Here is a 1217-nt window from a genome sequence, read left to right as displayed (position 1 = left end):
AAAAAACTGTTAACACAAGATTTTTATTTCCTAAGGGAAAGCACTACTCACAATCTCTTTGACAATCTTGTCCACTACGCCCTTGTCCTGTAGGTTGTGTACGTAGCGGGCAGCCGGAGGACTGGCCAGGATCCGCAGCTGTTCTACATTGGCAGCGGATGTGAAACCTACTGTGAAGAATTTAATCCCTTGGTTCTTGGCATCAGCTAAAGCAGAGAAGATATCTGGATTCTTGGGATGCGACTCGCCGTCGTACAGCAGAATGGCCATCTTCACGGTGCCAGGGCCAGACTCCTCCAGATAGATGCGTGTAAGGTTGGTGATGGCGTAGGTGGTGTAGGTACCGTGCCCTATGTATGGCATGGGGGCGATGCGGTCCTGGAAGGTGGGGACGCCCCTCCAATCTTTGAAGGACTGTTCAGTGATCACATGACTGCTGTACTGAAGGAGAGCAGTTCTAAAGTTCAAGCCCTGTCCGGTTTGGAGTCGGATGTTCTGGATCCGGTCAACGAGATCAGTAACAAAACGCTTCTCTTGGGCATGATTGTCTTTGGCACTTTCTGAACTGTCCACCAAAAATGCCAGTTCCAAATTACAGTCCTCATCTGAAAGATGGAAAAATTACAAAAAAGTACTAAACATTAACCTAAAAATATAAATGTTGTTATTTAGACACAACACGTCAGATTTTGACGTGAATAACATTTTCAGACAACTTTGTTTCTTGTGTGTATTGTGACCAAATATTGATATCAAACTTGTCTCCTGGTGTCATGCAGATTTGAGTTTTATGGTGTTTCATGATGTTTTTGTCTTTTTTGTCAAGCAATCAATTAATCAATCAATCAGTCAATCAATCAATCAAAACAAAATACCAATGTTATTATTGTTAACAAAAACTGAAACCATGAAAAAAAAAATCATTACTTGAAATAAAACAAATAACTTATAAAATATAAAAAATTCTAACTTATTTTCTTTCAGCAAGTGGACTAGCCAACATTGCATTTTTGTAACTAAATGTAACTAAACTAAAACTACATCTGAATAAAAACTACAGTATATAGGCACATAAAAAACTAATAAAAATGATAAAAAACATAAAATTACTCAAATTTAAATGAAAACAGAAAATCTAAAAATACAATTTAATTCAAAATATTAAGCAAAACTGCAATAGTATACAGTGGGTACGGAAAGTATTCAGACCCCCTTAA

The 1217-nt window shown here is 37.6% G+C and overlaps 1 protein-coding gene across 1 annotated transcript in view; it reads right to left on the bottom strand.

The window, feature by feature from the left end:
- LOC107557124 (collagen alpha-1(XXVIII) chain-like) overlaps positions 1-605 on the bottom strand; it is a gene marked incomplete at its 5' end in the record, with an annotated part of 19242 nt that extends 18637 nt beyond the window's left edge. The window contains one exon of the mRNA XM_016240454.1: positions 52-605. Coding sequence (XP_016095940.1) covers positions 52-605 — 554 coding nt within the window. The remainder of the gene's footprint in view (positions 1-51) is intronic.
- Positions 606-1217: the final 612 nt, after the last annotated feature.

The sequence above is a fragment of the Sinocyclocheilus grahami genome, unplaced genomic scaffold (genome assembly GCF_001515645.1).
Source record: "Sinocyclocheilus grahami isolate Dianchi unplaced genomic scaffold, SAMN03320097.WGS_v1.1 scaffold590.1, whole genome shotgun sequence".
Classification (NCBI taxonomy): Eukaryota; Metazoa; Chordata; class Actinopteri; order Cypriniformes; family Cyprinidae; genus Sinocyclocheilus; species Sinocyclocheilus grahami.
Note: the sequence above shows the minus strand (reverse complement) of the source record. Positions and strands in the feature narration are given on the sequence as shown.